We start from the raw sequence: 17,328 nt of genomic DNA, 5'->3' as shown, positions 1-17,328 counted from the left end.
ATTTTGTATTGTTCTTGTAATTCGAGTGTTTTGTTGCATGCTTCTTATAATTCAGTGTTTATAATCATTTGATAAAATAGTACGAAGTATTGTCCCAGACTTTAAAATGTTCTTTTTAGGATAAAAAGATGCAAGACAGAATTGGTTAAAAGAATCGTTCGATAAACAAGTTAAAGCATACTTGCAGCACATGAGCCTCAAAAATGGCATTGGAAAGAGAGCTACTTATAATTCCAGAATTGTCTTGTCAATTTCACTATCATAACTCTCTAGAAGCAAGTCCATATCTTGCCACGTTATCTATATTAATCTTGCTCTTGCTGAGAGGGCAAAATATTATCTCCTACGTCCTGAACTTTGAAATTAGGTACATGCACTATAAAGTATATCCATTCCCACTAGAGAAAGTGATTCCCTCCTATAGATATACTATCAAGAATGTATCCGTTTTTTGTTTTTGGAATTTTAATGTCCATGTAACATAACACTAGAAAGCAACTTATAATGCTATTTCCAATTTTGGAAGGAACTTACTTGTGGGTAATGTCAATCTAAGGCAAGATTAGAAAGCAACATGTTTCCTCCTGAAATGTGGCGGTGGGTTGAGATAAGTTACAATGCCACTTCCAATTTTATCTACAACTTTGTCCTTCAATAAGTTCATGTAAAATAACAATGCATTTCAAAGCAATCACTCTTCAAGTTACCGCACGATTATAGCTTTTAGTCTAAATATTGTTACTTTGGGTACCATATTAAGTCATTTGTCCAAATTGGTAGCTTTTGGATGTTGGGTGAATTTTCGAACCAATATTTATGATTAAAAATGGTATCTCAAAATGACGAGATGGCCGAGTTGGTCTAAGGCGCCAGATTAAGGTTCTGGTCCGAAAGGGCGTGGGTTCAAATCCCACTCTCGTCATTTCTTATTGTATTTGCCCATTATTTATGTTCCTTCTTTTTCATGCGGTGGCTGGACCTCGCGGCTTCTTCTTAATGAGCTTGACATCGAGAATTAGCTGTCTTTTTTATGGCCCATTATCTATGCTTCCTGTTTTTTGTGTGGTGGGTTGATATCTTTGGCTTCATCTTTATGAGGTTGACCTCTAAAGATTTTCCCCACCTTCCCTTTTCTCTTCTTGTTTTGTTTTTGTCCATACCTTTCTACTCCTTTTCGTATATATCTCTACAAAAAAAAAAAACTCATAATAAGAGTGAAGATAAGCAACTGATTGCTTTCGTGGTTTACAATCAACATGTTATAATGCCGCAAAATTTCATGCCATTGAATCTACATACAAGGGTATTTATTGTTAGGTGTTCGCATGGTCTCTAGAGTAGGTGGAATGTGGATATATAACATGGATACATACAGATACAAGGCAATGGGCATTGTGGTGTATGCATTCATGAGGTCTAATATGCCACGAAAAATCATTGACTCTTAATTAAGGGCACTCCTCAAATTTCTTTGGCTATGATTGTAGCACTTAACTGAAAACAATGGCTTCATTGACTTGTATTATGCTCATCATGCTAGCTATCATGCATAAAATTTGTGTTAAGTGCAATCCTTACATGCGAACTCATCGTCCACGTCTTCATCGTAGTGTATCAATCGTGATTTAGTTTTTTAGCAAGAGTATATGCATAATGTCCATCCTTTAGATTGTGTCTATTTTGTTCTTGTGTTGAGATTGAATAAACTTATATTGTTATTGCTTCTTCTTTGTACTTAGTACATGAATGAACATTTACATTTTAACGTATTAAAAAGAATCCTTGATTCTTTACTCGCACACATATTTCAAGCATGATCTTAGTTTGTGTGCAAGTCACTTTAACTAATCATTTGTACATGTTGTTTTCTCTAATAGAAACACTTATTACAAGTTGTGATGGTTAGAAGTCCTCTGTCCTTGAAAGTTGCTACAAATATTCACAAATTTTAGTTTTATGAATGTGTTTTTTGAAGGCTATTTTGCTATGCATGTCCAATATGTTTTAGGTAACGGCCAACATCAAGATTATCAAGAAAAACTAAATAGTAGATAAAATGTGGCAGTGTGTGTAAGCTATAGGAGGTTTCAAAAACATAAGCCATAGAAAATCCATGATGGTATAAACTACCTGTTTGGCAAAACCGTGTTTGGTTTTGCTTTATGAATGCAAGGCTATGATAAGAGTGGTGATGATGTGACACTAAGAGGATGTTGGAAATCAATAGATCATACATGACATTTGCAAAGTGATTGGTTATGATTGAAATAACCATATGTTAGAAAAGCACATGTTTGCCAAATTGGATTCCACTTTGAATCATCTAAACAATAGAGAAATTGTTGTATGGCCATCCATTCAAAGGTATTTTCAATTATAGGGACAAGATGGCAAGGCAATTTCCTTGGTAAAGCTCACAATCAAGTGGATAAATTTTATCAGTCAACCACATCAAGTTGGTGGTTAGGGGGTTTAGACACATGCTCATATTGTGAGAGACTGATTTTCTTCTGATTTGTTTACCTTATTTGTCATTGTATGGTTGAAAACTGCATTTCCCTATGCTATAAGAAAAGGGTGACATTATCCTCTCTTTTGATTCTTTATTTCTATTTGGTAAGAAGTTCAACCACACACACCTTGTGTGTGTACAACACTCTTTGGGGCATAGATATGTTAAGGCCCACCATTTGCTTAATGAATGGGTGTTGCCTTTGTTACTAAATTGTTCCTAATGTCATTGTGTACTTTGAGGGAGGTTCTATATAAATCACACCCCCCCCCCCCCCTTTTCTCTCGTGTTTAGTGTTGATTCAAAACGATGCGTCGCATGATTTGCACTCACACCATTGATTGGCATACATGAAGATATTAAACGACTCTCCCAGAAAGCATTTGTGAATCCTCATCCTTACATTTGCCAATGGAGATATGTATGATCTTGCTTTTGCATCGTCAGAGGAAGTTGACGCACACCACCAATTTAGCTTAGTGTAGGCAAGTGGCTTCAAATCTGGCCTAACATTGCGGACTAAACCAACATGATCCACGAATCCATGTGGAATATACTTACCTTTTAGACGCTCATTGTGAACATTATGTCGTTGCTTGCAACAGAAACAATTACGCAAATTATGATGTTTCGTTTCTTCACCATGTGACGTTATTGTGGATGACAAGTTGTTTCTTTGTGATGATATTTCTTTAGTTCCAACTCAGAATGAATCATTCGAGTTTTACGCGTATCGGCCCACACACATACACACACACACACACACACACAAATAACACACATGTGACCTAATTCTTATTTGTTTACATATTTATAGTTGGAAAAAAACTATATTAAATAAAAAGAGCATTTATTTATGTATTTATTAAAAAACAAATATGCAGCAGGGGTGGGGGCCCGGGGGGAGAAGGCCCAAAAAGGTTTTGTTTATTTACATAAATGGGCTGCAATGAGAGATAAGATTTCTGAGCTTTCTGAATTTTCAGGAAAATATCTCTTCTGATGATATTAAGGAAAAGAAGACGACGACGAAGAAGAAGAATCACAGAAGCAGAAAGGGAATATCACCATAGCCCATAACAATAACAGACAGAAACACTACAAAATTTCCAAGCTTCCATGGATTTCTGTTTGTTCTAACCCTAGAGGGACATACAGACACACACACACACACACACACACACACATACACACATATTATTCACAAGCACACTTGTACTTATAAAAATAATGGCAACCTCATTGACCTCTCTTCCTTCTCTAATGGAGATCCCTGCGTGTGTCTCGAGATCTTCTCTGATGTTTGCGTCTCTCTCGATTCGACCATTTTGTCACGTTTCAAACCCAGTAGGAAGAGGCTCCCCCCGTCTTCTTCATCGCAAAGGAACGTGTCACAGGTATGGTGGCCTTTCCTAATCTCTCATTCTACTAAAACATTTGGAATTCACTAGGTTTTTCATGCTGATTTAGCTTCATTTAATTCTTTTAGGCATGCGATCTACCCTGTCTATTATTCTACCAAAGCATTTGAATAATCACGAGGGTTTTCATTCTGGTTTAGCTTCATTTAATACTTTTGTTCGGTCACAATACACACACATACTTACGCATATATACATAGCTCAGGCCTACCTCATTGGTTCTCAAATGTTCTGTTGGGCGTTATTACATGAGCATGATCACCCTTAGCTCAGGCCTAGCTCATTGGTTCCCACAATGATTTGCAAACGTGGCTATTCTTGGTTCGTGCTCTATAGTTAATATGACAAAATTCATTCTCATGAATCTAATTTGTATACTGAATATGGAAAATCATGCAATAGCAAGAGCCTATATAACCATTGCAATAGATTTGCAATTAGTCCATTATTGGGTGTCATCGTATGCTTACAAATGCAATATAGCTCTCTCTCTCTCTCTCTCTCTCTCTCTCTCTCTCTGTTTGGGTCATTTCAACCCCATCATGGCTCTTTTGTTTCCCTTTGTTGGTCCTACAATCCCATAATGTGTCTTTTATATTTTCCTTTATTGGTCTTTTGAGCCCATCCTGGGTAATTTTTGTTTCCTTTGTTGGATGATATGGGCCCATAATGGATCCTCTTTATTTTTCTTTGTTGGGAACAATATGAACACATGATGGGTTTTTGCTTTTGTTTTTCGTACGTTATATTGTATGCATTTGAACTCAGCATGTGTCGTTTTGGTTTTGCTTTGTTGCAGCATATAGTATGCATCTGAACCCATCATGGGCTTTTATTTTCCCTTTGAACCCATCACATCATATGCTTATGAACCCATCATGGGCTTTTATTTTCCCTTTGAACCCATCACATCATACGCTTATGAACCCATCATGCATCTTTCTTTCTTTGCGTTTGTGAGGAGATTCTCTTGCAAACACAGCCTGTTTTTTGCTAAATTTATTATTTTGAAGGCTTGGTTGCAATCTGGAATGTATCTGTGATTATGTTTTGGAGTTCAGACAACCTTAAGAGGTTGTGAGGAATCTTACTCTAGTAGATTCAGAATTGTTACTGGAGAAATCTTCCAGTAATGGATTAGGAATTTATAAAGCTGAGAATTTGATCCACTGGTGTCTGATCAGTGGCCTTAAGAGGTCCTGTGACTCGTTAGCAATGTTCATTTAGTAGAGTTAGAAAATAATCCTTATGGATTTGGAATGTAGAGTTCAGAAGGCCATCCTCTGGGATGCTTTCTGTGACTTAAAAGAGATCGTCTGAAGAATATCAGTCTAATAGGTAGAAGGTATAGATTTGAGGAATTGGAGCTTTCTTCCAGTAATAGAAACTGACTTTTTGCTAAAGAAATATAACTCCAACTCTTTACTGGTTTTGCCCACTGGGCAGGCATAAAAATAAAGACAACAAAATTTAGTCTAAAGGGCAGTTTTAACAACGGCTGCATACACTAGCAAGTGCAGCCTTTCTTAGGTATTATCTGAGAAAAAAACTTGCCTCAAAGGATGCGGTTTTGAGTTCGTTTTTTAAGATGTATATCAAACGAACTCAACTTATTCTGTACATTTTTCTACGTGCTTTCTCAATTATGGTCTGTATTCTTTTTATGTTGGAAGATAATCTCTTTATTAAGATGTATATCAAGCAAACTCAACTTATTCTGTACATTTTACAATGTGCTTTCTCAATTATGGTCTGTATTCTTTTTGTGTTGGAAGATAATCTTTAAACATGTATAATATGAGGCTCATTTTATAACTTTTGTCAATGTCGTGTTTAACTAATTTAGTTTCTTGTTATTGAAAAAGAATTTCTTGTGAAGCTGTGGGTGATACAGCGAGTCTTAGTCAACCAGTGGTTGTGGTAAGGCCTGTGAAATAATTTTTTGTTACATTATGTCGTATGCACTGTTGTGGGTTGACTTTATAAGATGATTTTTGCAGGACGAAACTCTTCCAACACCAATAGTAATTATTGATCAAGAATCTGATCCGAATGCCACTGTAGTGGAACTCAGCTTTGGGGATCGCCTCGGTGCTCTTCTTGATACAGTAATGTTCTTTAAAAACTTGATCTTAGAGCATTGTTTTTTGTTTTGTCTTAGGTTTTCAATGTCTCCACTAGTAAAATAGCCACATAAGAGTGAAAGGTACTGCACTATTCCAATTATTCAAATATGATGGGAAAACACTATTCCTTGTTAGTAAAGTCTGCAAAAATTACAAGGTTACCCTATGTAGTAGTAAATTTTGTACTATAGAGGGGAATATTCTGGGAAATATGCAGAAGTTAATGTTGTTTTGATGCTCTCCTCTTGAATTTTTGGATATAGTGATTTTGCCACACTATTCCAGATAATCACATCTATATGTTTAAGATCAACCAATATAGACATGAAAGTTGTTCTCGAGTTGTTCCAAACTAATATATACTCTCTCAGAACAGAATTTACAGTGGTGGAACGGTGTATACAGATGCTAGCACTGAAGAACTTGGGTTTAAACGTTGTCAAGAGTAGAATTTCAGTGGAAGGTCCGATAACACGGAAACGATTCACCATTACCAGAGTGTATGTTATTTTTTATTTTCTTTCCTTTCCCAATCAGATCTCAGAACAATGATATATTGTTATCTGAATGATATTTGTAACACTTTTCAGAGATACTGGTCGCAAGATTGAGGATCCAGAGTTGCTCGAGGCAATAAGACTCACGATAATAAGTAACATGATTGAGTATCATCCGGTATGTATATCACGTTGGAATGTTTTATGATTATATATATATATATATTGTGTGTGTGTGTGTGTATGTGTAGGCATACATGTGTCCGCAGGCAGATGGGGTTGCCTGTGTGTACGGGCTCATGCATATGTGTCCTTTTGGGTTTGTGCATGCACATATGAGTGCTATGTGCAGCGTGCTTGTGTATCTGTTTGGCTGTATGTGTTTGTGCCTCTGTGTTGACTGTTTCTAGTTTGAAGACAGATAACAGGACCTACTGGTCATTTTTTTGTAATCCTTTCTATGCGGATTCTTCACATTGATTCTTCCCACCAGTAATATAACATATTACAAATGAAGAAAAGCATGTGTGTATGTGTTTGTGTTATGTATATATGTAAACTTGTTTTAATTTCTTTGTTCTTCTCTTATGTATGTTTATTGGATTCAGGAATCAAGTTCACTGCTTGCAATGGGTAATGCTTTTGGTGTAAAACCCCCAACCAAGGTGCGTGATATGTGACTTCTTTTTGTGCAAGCATTATGATGCTATATTAATTGTCAAGGAACTTACAGAAATGTCTTTCTGAGATGAAAACAAGAGCTTTGTGTTAAGGGCTCTTGAGAATATTAAAACCCAAGGAACCTCCCTGACTTCCTAAACATAAATCATTGGGCAAGTTTATATCGTATGATATTAGGTTTATCCTTCAACTTTCAATAGATGTTTTAGGATTGCTTTAGTCAATATTATTCAACATTTTTTGTGGCTTTGGGCAATCCAGCTCATTCTTAAAATAAAGAAAACCTTAATATCAATTTTTCATGAATAATGTTTACACTTTTTCCCTTTCTATTTAAAAAGCCCTCATAACAAAATTTATGTGTATAAATTTCTCCTTTCCCTATACAACCTGTGAATAGCCCCTTTTAAAGGTGTTCTTCAGTGTGATGTGCAAAACAAGAGGATTAAAAATCTTATTTTAAATGCCCTTCTGGTATGGAAAAATAAATAATGGCTCCACAATGTTATGGATTTATGTAGTTGGATGTAGATATCGCAACTCGCATTCGTATAACTGACGAAGGGCCAAATCGAAGGTATTACTGAACATTATCAAGTTATTACTGAACATGCAGTGGATTTATGGGCTCAATGATCTAAGGTTGTCCGTTTGACATGACAGCTTGCTCTATGTGGAAACAGCTGATAGACCTGGTTTACTTCGGGATATAGTTAAGGTTATTGCTGATGTCAATATTGCATTTGAATCGGGTGAATTTGATACAGAGGTATAATACAGTATGAAATTGTGGATGGATGGTTTTCATACTCTTGAATCTTGGTACTCATATATTCTTCCCTTTTTCATGTGAAAAAGGGATTAGTGGCAAAGGCCAAATTTCATGTGAACTACCGAGGAGCAGCACTTAATCCGCCCATGAAGCAGGTGATATATACATATGTTCAAATAAATGCAAATACATGCATACTACTCATATGTTTGTGTATGTTTTACGTTTTTCCAGAGGATTTTTGGTCCCAATTGGCCGGTGTTCTAAACATCTACTTTCTTTTAATCAGGTGATGACAAATTGTTTCCAATATTATCTAAGAAGACCGGAAACTAATGAGGACAGCTATTGATATGTTTCTTACAATTGCTTTTCAAGGCCATTACTGTAAATTATGAGGTCAATGCAAAAATATGATTTAAGTAAGCAACCAAGAAATTCGAGCTAAACATGTTTATATGAAACTGTATACATTACTCAATTCTTCAACAACATAAGTTTAAAGCATAGCTTGGGATTGTTGTAATATATATGAGGATACATATTGCAAGTAAGGTTTATAATGCTTGCGAAAGAAAGTCTCCAAATTTATAGGATCAAGGGGTTTTGTAGATTATTGTAGAAGGTTGATTACTTCAAGGTTACAAAGTTGCCCAACAACTACCTATTGTTATATAGGAGAAGTGTAAATTATTGTTTATGACTATTCAAGCTAAATTGAATTTCGCATGCAAGGGAAGTAGAAAATCAATGTTTATACTTTTCTTGATTGAGGTAATCAACATGAAGTGTTTGTAGGGTCATGTACAAGAAAGCTTCAAATCTAAATGATAAAAATGGCTTGAAAGTCAATCTATTTAGAGAGAGCCATCACCAAATGCTCAAAACTTAAAGGTCTCATTTACAAATGGAAGTCACACATGATTGAGAACTTGGGTTTTGAGTCAGATATGAAGCTATGTTCAATTACATTAGGCTCCAATGTACTAAATTATGCATTAAGGGGACAATCAACTTAATACTAGGTTCTAGCTCAATTACCAAAGCTCCATAATGGCAAAACTTCCAAGGTCTCAATTACAAATGGAAGTTGCTCACAAATGAGAACATTGGGTCTCAACTAAGATGTGAAACTATGCTCAATTACATTAGGTTTGATGGTACTAAATTACCACTAAGTACATGCATGAAAATGCATTAGGTCTCACTTCCAACATTCAATTGCATTAAGTTCCATGGTAGAGGGAAATTAATGTGGGGGTCTGAATTAAGATGTGCCAAGAGGTTGAATAATCACTAACGATGACATGAGGATGGTCTCTTCGGGCGAGGGAGTAACGCAACGTTGGGTAATAACACCACCTAAGTGGATGTGAGAACTTCATTAAAAGAGACTAATTGGAGGTTATAACGCTCCAAATTAAGGGAAAGAACAGCTTATAAGATCCTAAAGAAGGAAATAGTTCTTATATGAATATGTATAGAAAGGGAATTAACTGACTATAAGAAGGGTTCCTTTTCCTGTCATGAAGAGTTATGCAAAGGGCTCTGTTTACTCAGATCAGGAAGACATGCTGCGACCTCTGTGTCAGAGATATTTATCATCTTCTTCGAGAAGCCAAGAACAGGGCAGACCCCGTTCTGGGCCAGGAAGCTCAATACCTCCTAATCAACTATGGCCTCCATGATAATGCTTTCCTTGCCACTCACCTCATCAGAGCCTTTGCATCATGTGGTAAGTTGAAGGAAGCTTGCCAAACCTTTGCCAGGGTTCTAAACCCTAATCCTCACACATGGGCTTCCATCATCCTAGCACTCGCAAACTGTGGTCAGTCAATCCGCGCCATTGAAATGTATTTCCGTATGCGTGAATGGAATCAGGTCATACCTAATGCTTATTGTTACATCACGGTGCTCAAAGCATGCGTAGATGTTGATGCTCTTGATGTGGCAAAGGTCATACATAGCCATATAGTTCATGATGCTGGATTTGATGAGGGTTCCCATCATGTGGTCATGCATAATGTCTTAATTGATATGTATGTGAAACTGGGTCATCTATCCGACGCTCTTGGAGTGTTTAGGTTATCATCGTTCTGTAGCGTTATATCTTGGACTTCAATATTATCGGGATATGCTCAGCTAGGACTCACTCTTGATGCTTTCCAATTCTATCATGAAATGCTAGGGAAAGGCATTGAACCCAATGATGTCACCTTTGTTAGCATCTTGAAGGCATGTTCTTCATCAATTCAAGGAAGATTGATTTTCTCAGATGTGATAGAGCAGGGGCTCGAGAAAAACATGTTTATTAGAAATACTTTCATTGACTTATGTTCGAAAGATGGGTATCTCAAAGATGCACGGTATATATTTGATCATTTTCCTAATCGAGATGTGACAACTTGGACAGCCCTAATCGATGGATATTCACAAATGGGATGCGTGGAGGATGCCATCAAGCTTTTCCAGCTAATGCAAAGTGAAGTAGAACCGAATCACATAACTTATCTCAATGTTCTTCGACTATGCTCTATATCAAAATCGATGGTTTTGGGAAGGCTTGTACATATGTGTCTTATTGAAAAAGGTGTAGATTCAGATACGTTATTAGGCACTGCATTGATTGATATGTATGCAAAGAATGGGAGGTTTAAGGATGCATACATATTGTTTGAGTATTTTCCAAATCGAAACATGGTCACATGGACATCAATCATCAGTGGTTATGCCAAACATTGTGATCTAAACAATGCATTAGGATGCTTTGATCATATGCAAAAGGAAGGATTCAAGCCCAATGAAGCGGCATTCACTTCTCTTCTTTCGTGTTGTAGTCATTTGGGTTTAGTTCATAGGGGCAATGATATCTTCCTATCTATGATGTTTGATCATGGTATGAAACCAACAGTTGAGCATTATTATTGCATTGCTGATCTTCTTGCTCGATCCGGATGCTTGTTCCAAGCTTATTTGATTCTTCATTCTATGCCTTGCATTGGACCACAGGTGGTGGGGTTGAGGTCTTTGTTGAGTCATTGTAAAACACATGGTAATGTAGAGATTGCCCAAGAGATATTTGACCCAGTTGACACTGAAAAGATAACCTCATTTTTAAGGACAACAGCAGAAATAACAACTCACTATGATTAAATTATTATTCTATTTTTATGGTATAAATAGTTGGAACCTAATCCGACTATCTTTTAGAGAACTCTGTTAAGCAATGGAAAGAGAGAATGTTTATAAGTAATGTAGATAGAATCAACCATAAGTGTGATGTCGGATTCATTTGTCACTCTTTTATTTCGATTTCAAAGGAGGCCAAAGACACCTGAGTTTAGTCACAAAGACTTAGTGGTCGAATTTGATTGAAAACAGCTTGAAAAGAGATAATCATATATTGATACGCTCACAGGAAAATGAATTGATGACAAAGAGGTGAGGTCTTCAAATATAAGCTAATGCATTACATGTCATGAGACTATATAGTCAATTTATCTTGTCATGAGAAAGTGAATGTTTCACAAACATGAGGCAAGGTTTGGGAGTGTCATTACACTTTGAAAGTTGTTCTTGTATTATATCAAATCTTCAAGAAACTTCTTATACATCCTAATGAAAGATGAAATTAAATTACATTAAATAATGCATTTTGATAATATTGTATTAGATCACCCAACAAATGATGAAAATGATGCTCCTAACATTGAGAATACAGAAGTGAAAACAAATTTGTGTGATGTGTATAATGTTCATGGATGTTGGATATAACAATGTCATTGCATTTCCTTTGTGAATTGTTCATGAACCTTGCAACCTCAAATCATCTGAGTGGCTGAATGTAATATGTATGCAGGCAATGCATGTATGTACATGTATATGTACTCATGCATATATAACCAATCTAACATCATCTAGAGGTTTTAGTCACGTGATGTATTTTGTTAAATGAAAGAATACATACATAAACATAATTAAAACCTCCATCAATGTCAAAAAACATACATGGTTAACACGTCTAGATAATGACAAAAAAGTACTTACATACATAATAATACATGAGAACATTCATACATACATGTGTGGCTCTCTCTATACATTACATATATATAAACTCAAATGCCTAACATTATAAATTCGTAGAAAATCTATTTATTTCAAGATTGCAAGCAAAAAAAAAATTCACAATTTTGTCTCTTTGTTAAACCTGCTCATCTTAAATTCATAGCAAATCTACCTATGTATGTGCTCAAATGCGTAATATATAAATTCATAGAAAATCTATTTATCTCAAGATTGCAAGCAAATAAAGATTTCACAATTTTGTATATTTCTTAATCTGCATATGTTCATATGTTTGACATTATAAATTCATAGAAAAACTATTCATCTCAATATTACAATTTACAAGCAAATGAAAATCTCAAAACATTGTTTCTTTCTTAAGCGGTTATCATATTCACAATTTTGTGTCTTTCTTAATCTGCATATGTTCATGTCTGACATTATAAATTCATAGAAAAACTATTCATCTCAATATTACAAGCAAATGAAAACCTCAAACAAAACATTGTTTCTTTCTTAAGCGATTATGACAACGCGTGCCCCCACTGAGGATCGAACTCAAGACCTTCAGTTTACAAGACTGACGCTCTACCACTGAGCTATAGAGGCGGACGATATTTAGAAGTTAAGATTAAATGTTAATATATTCAATTAAAACTCTCATCTTCATGACCCATAGTTGTCTCAAAGTCTAGTGTATGATCTAATATGTTCCTTTTCATCAGTTTTTTAAGTGAAAAACTCAAGCATTCTTTCAATCACTCTAGATACACATCAATTGACCTTCATCGTCACAAGTTTGTCAATGATGCCTAGTTAGACGAAATATGAACACAATTGTGTTTCTCAACCATTATTTTATGTGCATTACAATACATTTTCTTTATTGCAACCAATACCCTTACATATGATGTAATCCTACTTGGGCTTTTCTATTGTTCATTCCACCTTTATAAGTATAAAAAGCCCTATAAATTGATGTTCGACATTAACATTACTCGTTTTTTGTGACCTTGAAATTGATGGCATGACAAACAATCTTTATGGCCTTGTTTTCCAAGCACCAACCATTTTCCTTACCTAGCCATTTTATTCAATGCCACACATAATCCCATCGCTAGCTTCAATATTTTTTAGGATTACATTTTTGTGGCCATGTAAATATCTCACATAATGATAGAAAATTCAATGAAAATAAGAGAGAATTTTTGCCCTTTATGAATCCATAAAAGTAATGATTTTGATCGCCAACTTAATTGCCTTACCTAATCCAACAATACCATGCTTTATGAACAATTAGTTATTTTTTACATTTTATATGAATCTTAGAATCCGAGTGACCATATCTTACACAAATAGGATGAGTACATTCAGGGCTCATGTCATCATACATGCAATTCTCACTTAATTATGTATGTTAGCAATGTGGTGGATTTATTCACTAAACCAATCCAAAAGGATGAGGAATGAAATCTAATCACTCCTCATATATTTCGCCTATTTTGGATTACTTGTGTACAATTGGACTCCCTTTCAAATGTGATGTATTTTGTAGGTTGGCCTACATCTTGGGGGCAAATGCTATCTACATCAAGATACGCTATTCTATATTCCCACAACTCATGTTATAATCTTGCCCCCAATAGTTGTTGCGCATTTAGACTCCCTTTCATCAGTCCTAGATTACTCAATGTTGCATTATTGTTTATAGTCATCGGCTACTCTATTGTATCAATTTGGTCATCACTTATTATGTTGTGGATTTTGACAAGATAAAAAGACTATATGGTGTTATGTTGATGTTGGAAGATTGGTCTCATGCATTACATGTAGACATCAACAAATTAGAATCATCTTTTGACCAACCCCTCCTTGTTCAATTGTCGCCAATTTCATATTCAAACCTTGGAACTTGAGTCCAAGAGGAACTCAAATATTTGGTGATGAATGTACGAGAACATGGAGGGTGTCAACCAACAAACCACTGCGTTGTGGTTCAAGGTTTAGCTTAGGTATGCGAAAACAGTCTTTGAGAAACTAGAAACACACTCTTGGTGACCCACAAGGTCTGCCTCCCAGTGACATTGTGTCATCCAATATTTCTATGATAAATGCAATTAATTGTAATTAATTTGGAAAAATACAAGAGCACTTGGACATATAACCTCAAGTCTAGTACATGTCTTTCAATGTGAACTACATAGGTAGTTCTCACCCAACTGAAATAGATAAACAAATATGTATGAGACTAATTCTACCAAAGACAATTATTTGTATTAACAAATAAATGCAACATGACCCCGATAAAAAAACTCTTAATCAAGGTACAAGGGCTCACCAAGGTTGATGGTCCTCATGGTTGGGGTAAACGTATTGATTGGGGTGATCACGGAAATAGTGTATTGGATGACAAGTATGGTGGTAGTATGGATAAGGGTAAGCTGAGGGCCATGGATAATGATTAAATGTAGTAGGGGATAAAGGTGTAAGGGTGGGGGTAAGTTGGTAACATTGAAGTTAAAGGATGTGGCGACAAGGGTGAGGTTGGAGGCAATGGATATGACAAAGTGTTAGAGAAGATTGGGGAGAGTCCAGTGTCACTGTAACATGGTTTGACAATAAAGTCAATGGAGTTGGTTGTGTTTGCTAATGTCTTGGTGGGAGGATGAGGGTGGTCGTTGGAGCCAATGTGGAAAGCAAGAGGCAATGGGTTTCTTCCCTGGTGCAACCAGAGATTCAAGTTTAGAGATTGAGATGCAATGTAGCAATGATATTTGGTTTATCTAGATAAGTGGCGATAATGAGCCTAGCGTGGTTACACAACATCTTGTAAAGTTTCTAACGAAGAAGACCAATAGAGTGTGGGGAATTAAATAACATGATCGTGGATGTTCATTTATGACAGTATGAATATTTGTACATCAACACAAGTATGCACATATAGTTCACTTTAATTAGGCTTTGGGTTTATTTACAATTATACAAGATTCAATTAAGTTATGACATGATTATCAGAATTTGAGCCAACACTGAAGGAGAAGATATCGCAAATGACAACCTGGGCTCTCGAAGGTGGTTAGTGTGTGCCAATTGATAACCATGTAGGTGCATTAGATAACAAAATCATGTGATAACGTGTAAATGAGTGTTGGCTTCGATTCCGCAAATGTATGTCGAACTTGATTACATCATCATTGCTTGAATGTTTCTAGATGAAAACAATCCAAGTTGTCTTCAGAAGGGGATGGTTCATCTACACATATGCCGCAATTAAAATAATCCATGTAGTTCAACATAAGCAAACATTTGTGTCACTTGTTTTTCTAGGTTGGTCGATGACATTGGGAGGTGAAAATAAATCTCCTTATAACAAGTTTGGGATAATAATGTCTCCATTGTGTAAGAAATCAAACTCAAATCTAGTAAAATTAGGTGGAGAGGATGGCGTGTATTATGCATGCAAGTTTGTTTTATGTTCTACAACATCTAGAGGTTCCAATATTCAAAAACTTATTTGAGTTAGGTTAAAAAGAGCACATGCTACCGACACAATGATTTATGTGTGTTTTGGAAACATAGTATATTGTTAGGTTGATTTATTATGCAACAATAAAAGGCACAAGTCTTTAGATGGTGTGCGCCCAATATGTTCAGATGAATGGGAAATCAAAGCATTTTATCATGATATTATAAAAAATATTGTGTACTTTACTTCAAGAACCATTAATGGAAGAGTGCATGGTTTGAATGATTAAAAAGAAAAATGGAAAAACATCATGCGTGATATTGTATAATATGAGCGGAGCCGATGCAATGCTTTAGGAGTATAATCACATGCCTTTGGTGACAATGGTTAATTCATGTGCGATGGTAATGAGTCATGAATTTTTCCTTCAAAGATTTGAGAAACTCTAGCTTGAGAGTAGCCATTTGATTTTGCCAACTAAGTTTATTGTCAAAGTTTTGGCATGTACAAATTACTTAAATGTTAAAACATGTAAAAAAGAATTGTGAAACAAGAAACATCTTACTTTTAGAAGTCAAAAGGTGGAAATAGCTTTTCAACAACAAAATAATAACAAGGACATTTTGTTGAAATTGATGGTGTCATAGTGTGCGCAATGAAAATGTTGCAAATTCAACTTGCATTGTCACCATTTTTTGTTTTTTGTGGATTTGAAAAACTATTTGAAATGTGAGCAAACAAAACCTAAATTTATAGTGTCCCCAGTAGATAATATAGGACTTGGATCTCCAGTAAAAAATATTTCAAGCACATCCTTGTGGAAGTTTTATTTCGTGGCAATATGAAATCATTATTCACTTTGTCTACAAATACAAAGAAATTGCATTATTCCTTGTGCTCGTTCATGAAAGTGATGATATGCATCCCCAATTATGGCCAACATGTTAACTTAAAGGGACACACGGAAGGGTGAATATTGTGCTCGTGTGGATGGAGAACGATAAAATCATAAACCATGTTTGGCCTACGAGGGAGTATAAAGAATAGAAGGGTGAATGGGCTAACATATTTGCGGAAAGAGGGAAATTACATTGACCTGTCATCCTTTACAATCTCTTTGATTTCTTCATGTAGGAACACAAACTTGCTTGTTTGAAATTTGTGTCTCGCTTCCATGTGGAGTATGCCGTTGTTTGTTAATGAATGTTCTATATGTTCCTAAATGTGAACTTAAAACTAACACTAGGATAACAATGAGAATTTTTATCGAAATGATTGCCATGTTTAAGAAAGAGTTGTTGCAATATCAATGGCCTCCAAGTCATCACATTCGCACCTTTTTATTTTAGGTGCGTGAAAAGAGAACACCTTTACTACATTAACATGCTTTGGAACTACAAAAGAGTTAAAGCTTTGCATTGTGTGCCACCAATAAGATTCATTAATGATGACAAATCAACTTTCACAATAGAAGACATATTTTTCCAATACTCAATTTCATATTGTTGACAACACATCCTTAGTTCAAATATTGTCTCTTGTTCATGTTGGTATTGAGGATATCTTGTTGTTTAAGAGATTTTGATGATGGTGTTGTTACTTCCATGATTTTGAACATGTTGAGACAACAATCTGAAAAGGTGGATCGATGTACTTACATTGTAAGTAATGGAATTTATGTTTTTTAAGGAGGGACCAAAGCAAAGAGAAATATGATGATGCATGGTGTCTTTATTTGTCTTCATATAGGGACCTCAACAAACCAACAATCAATGTGCGTAGACT

At 35.5% G+C, this 17,328-nt stretch overlaps 3 protein-coding genes and 2 non-coding genes across 5 annotated transcripts in view; 4 read left to right on the top strand and 1 right to left on the bottom strand.

The window, feature by feature from the left end:
• Positions 1 to 452: 452 nt before the first annotated feature.
• Positions 453 to 17,328, top strand: part of LOC147863437 (Calcineurin-like metallo-phosphoesterase superfamily protein) — an 82,892-nt gene continuing 66,016 nt past the window's right edge. The window contains exon 1 of the mRNA XM_087319236.1: positions 453 to 460. The gene's annotated coding sequence lies outside the window, so the exon portion shown is untranslated. The remainder of the gene's footprint in view (positions 461 to 17,328) is intronic.
• TRNAL-AAG (transfer RNA leucine (anticodon AAG)) lies at positions 842 to 922 on the top strand. Its single transcript has one exon. It is a non-coding gene; the product is annotated as a tRNA-Leu (tRNA).
• LOC147863449 (ACT domain-containing protein ACR11-like) lies at positions 3,562 to 8,741 on the top strand. The gene is made up of 10 exons (XM_087319237.1): positions 3,562 to 3,909; positions 5,799 to 5,853; positions 5,934 to 6,041; positions 6,465 to 6,559; positions 6,650 to 6,734; positions 7,165 to 7,221; positions 7,759 to 7,814; positions 7,901 to 8,006; positions 8,096 to 8,164; positions 8,299 to 8,741. The coding sequence occupies exons 1-10, from the start codon at positions 3,743 to 3,745 to the stop codon at positions 8,359 to 8,361; spliced, it is 861 nt and encodes a 286-aa protein (XP_087175363.1). The 5' UTR covers positions 3,562 to 3,742; the 3' UTR covers positions 8,362 to 8,741.
• On the top strand, positions 9,387 to 11,622 carry LOC147863448 (pentatricopeptide repeat-containing protein At2g03380, mitochondrial-like). The gene has a single exon (XM_087320603.1). The coding sequence runs from the start codon at positions 9,546 to 9,548 to the stop codon at positions 11,160 to 11,162; it is 1,617 nt and encodes a 538-aa protein (XP_087176729.1). The 5' UTR covers positions 9,387 to 9,545; the 3' UTR covers positions 11,163 to 11,622.
• On the bottom strand, positions 12,615 to 12,686 carry TRNAT-UGU (transfer RNA threonine (anticodon UGU)). The gene has a single exon. It is a non-coding gene; the product is annotated as a tRNA-Thr (tRNA).

The sequence above is a fragment of the Azolla caroliniana genome, unplaced genomic scaffold (assembly GCF_043228905.1).
Source record: "Azolla caroliniana isolate FFs.n. ecotype wild unplaced genomic scaffold, voAzoCaro1.0.p SCAF_5, whole genome shotgun sequence".
In the NCBI taxonomy this organism is placed as follows: Eukaryota; Viridiplantae; Streptophyta; class Polypodiopsida; order Salviniales; family Salviniaceae; genus Azolla; species Azolla caroliniana.
This window is presented reverse-complemented; position numbering and strand designations above follow the sequence as displayed.